The sequence below is a fragment of the Lolium rigidum genome, chromosome 6 (assembly GCF_022539505.1).
Source record: "Lolium rigidum isolate FL_2022 chromosome 6, APGP_CSIRO_Lrig_0.1, whole genome shotgun sequence".
NCBI lineage: Eukaryota > Viridiplantae > Streptophyta > Magnoliopsida > Poales > Poaceae > Lolium > Lolium rigidum.
The window spans coordinates 92576383-92578087 of record NC_061513.1 but is presented as its reverse complement, the minus strand read 5'-3'; the positions used below and the strand labels follow the sequence as shown (position 1 = coordinate 92578087).

The 1705-nt window shown below is 55.9% G+C and overlaps 1 protein-coding gene across 1 annotated transcript; it reads left to right on the top strand.

The window, feature by feature from the left end:
- Positions 1-221: 221 nt before the first annotated feature.
- On the top strand, positions 222-964 carry LOC124659609 (uncharacterized protein At5g19025-like). The gene has a single exon (XM_047197443.1). It carries the CDS (start codon positions 241-243, stop codon positions 919-921), a length of 681 nt encoding a protein of 226 aa, XP_047053399.1. The 5' UTR covers positions 222-240; the 3' UTR covers positions 922-964.
- Positions 965-1705: the final 741 nt, after the last annotated feature.

Below are 1705 nucleotides of genomic sequence, written 5' to 3'. Positions count from 1 at the left end.
CGACGAGACGGGACACGTCGACGACCGAGCCCAGCCCAGCCCAGCCCCGATCGCCGTGCGGGGGTGGTGCTGGTGCGTGCCGAGTCCCCAACCCCAATCCCACCGATCCCATCGCCAAATCCCACAGATCCCGACGCCCCCACCACCTCCCTTCTCTCCTCTCCATTCCAAAACTCGCGCACCACACCACCACCAGGACGCAAACAAACAGGTCAATTGCCCGCCGGGCCACCCCGCGCCATGGCCGAGTGCCGGAGCCTCATCGAGTTCCTCCGCGCCTTCGAGCACCACCGCAGGGCCGCCGACGCCACCTACGCCCGATCCAAGCGCGCCTCATCCTCCCCCACCTCCTCCTCCAAACACCTCACCGACCTCTGCGAAAATTCCTCCATGTCCGCCGCCATCGACGCGCTCCTCCTCCTCGCCGTGCTCGCCGCGCTGGGCTTCCTCTTCATCCCCCACATCAACCGCCTCATCCTCTCCCTATCCGCCCTGCTCCACCCAGCCACCCCCTACCTCTCCGCCGCCGCCCTCGCGGGCGCCGCGGCGACCCTCGCGGCGGCCGCGCTCTGCTGGGCCCTGCTCCGCCGCCACGCGCGCCGGTGCGGGAAGCCGCGCTGCCGGGGGCTCCGGAAGGCCGTGGAGTTCGACATCCAGCTCGAGACGGAGGAGTGCGTGCGCGGCCGGCCCAGCGCCGCCGCGCGCTCGCCGGCGGCCGCCGCGCTGCTCGCGGCCGCCGCCGCCGGGACGGGGGCGCGGACCGTGGATCTCGACGACGCGCACCGGGAGCTCGAGGTCGAGCTCCGCAAGATGGCGCCGCCCAACGGCCGCTCCGTGCTCGTCTTCCGCGCGCCCTGCGGATGCCCCAAGGGACGCATGGAGGTCTGGGGCGCAAAGAAGGTGCGCAGGATCAAGAAGTAGATGGCTTACTTCTTCATCCTGCTCTCCTCTCCTTCTTCTTAGCAATAATAATTCATACTAGTGGCTGAAATACTAGTACTCCTATATAAGTCAGTCACGCCCTCGATCGATCGGCAATAAGTATAGACAGAGGGAAATAAAGGGATGCTAGAAATACCGAAATAGTTACTACTGTATTATATCAGAACAACGGATGATAGACTATAGAGGATTATGTGGTACCAAAAGCAGAGGATATGTGTTTGGATATAGATATAACCATGCTTTGCGCTTTCTCTGTTCATCATCAGATTCTGCATATGCATAGTGTGCCCAAGGTTTGCTCTTCTTGCCACATGTTCATTTTTTTAAATTGCCCGAGTGATCTCAGCTGGTCTATAATTTTCTTATAGTGACTTTGATCCTGACAAGTTTCTTCTTTGTTTTCGGCCGATTTTCCTTATAAACTGTCCAACTCTTTTTATTTTCAAAGTCTTTGCCTAGGTTCCAAAAAAAGAAGATGAGTTTCTTCTTTTGATGCCACTGTGTTTACACTTTCTATCTGACAGTAGTTTTGCTTCATTTGCCCTTCATGAAATATTCATTTTTTTATGCCACTGTTTTTCTTGCCCTTCAGTACCTCTTTGATGGCAGTGGATGATAACTCTTATTTTACTAGTGTTTGCCATGAATTACTACTGGAGATTGCGACTTATCTTGATCACTGCATCCTAGGTTGGCAATCCAATATTTTCTTAAACTTTAAGATGACAACTTAAAAACGCGCTTGAACCTTGTATGAGCA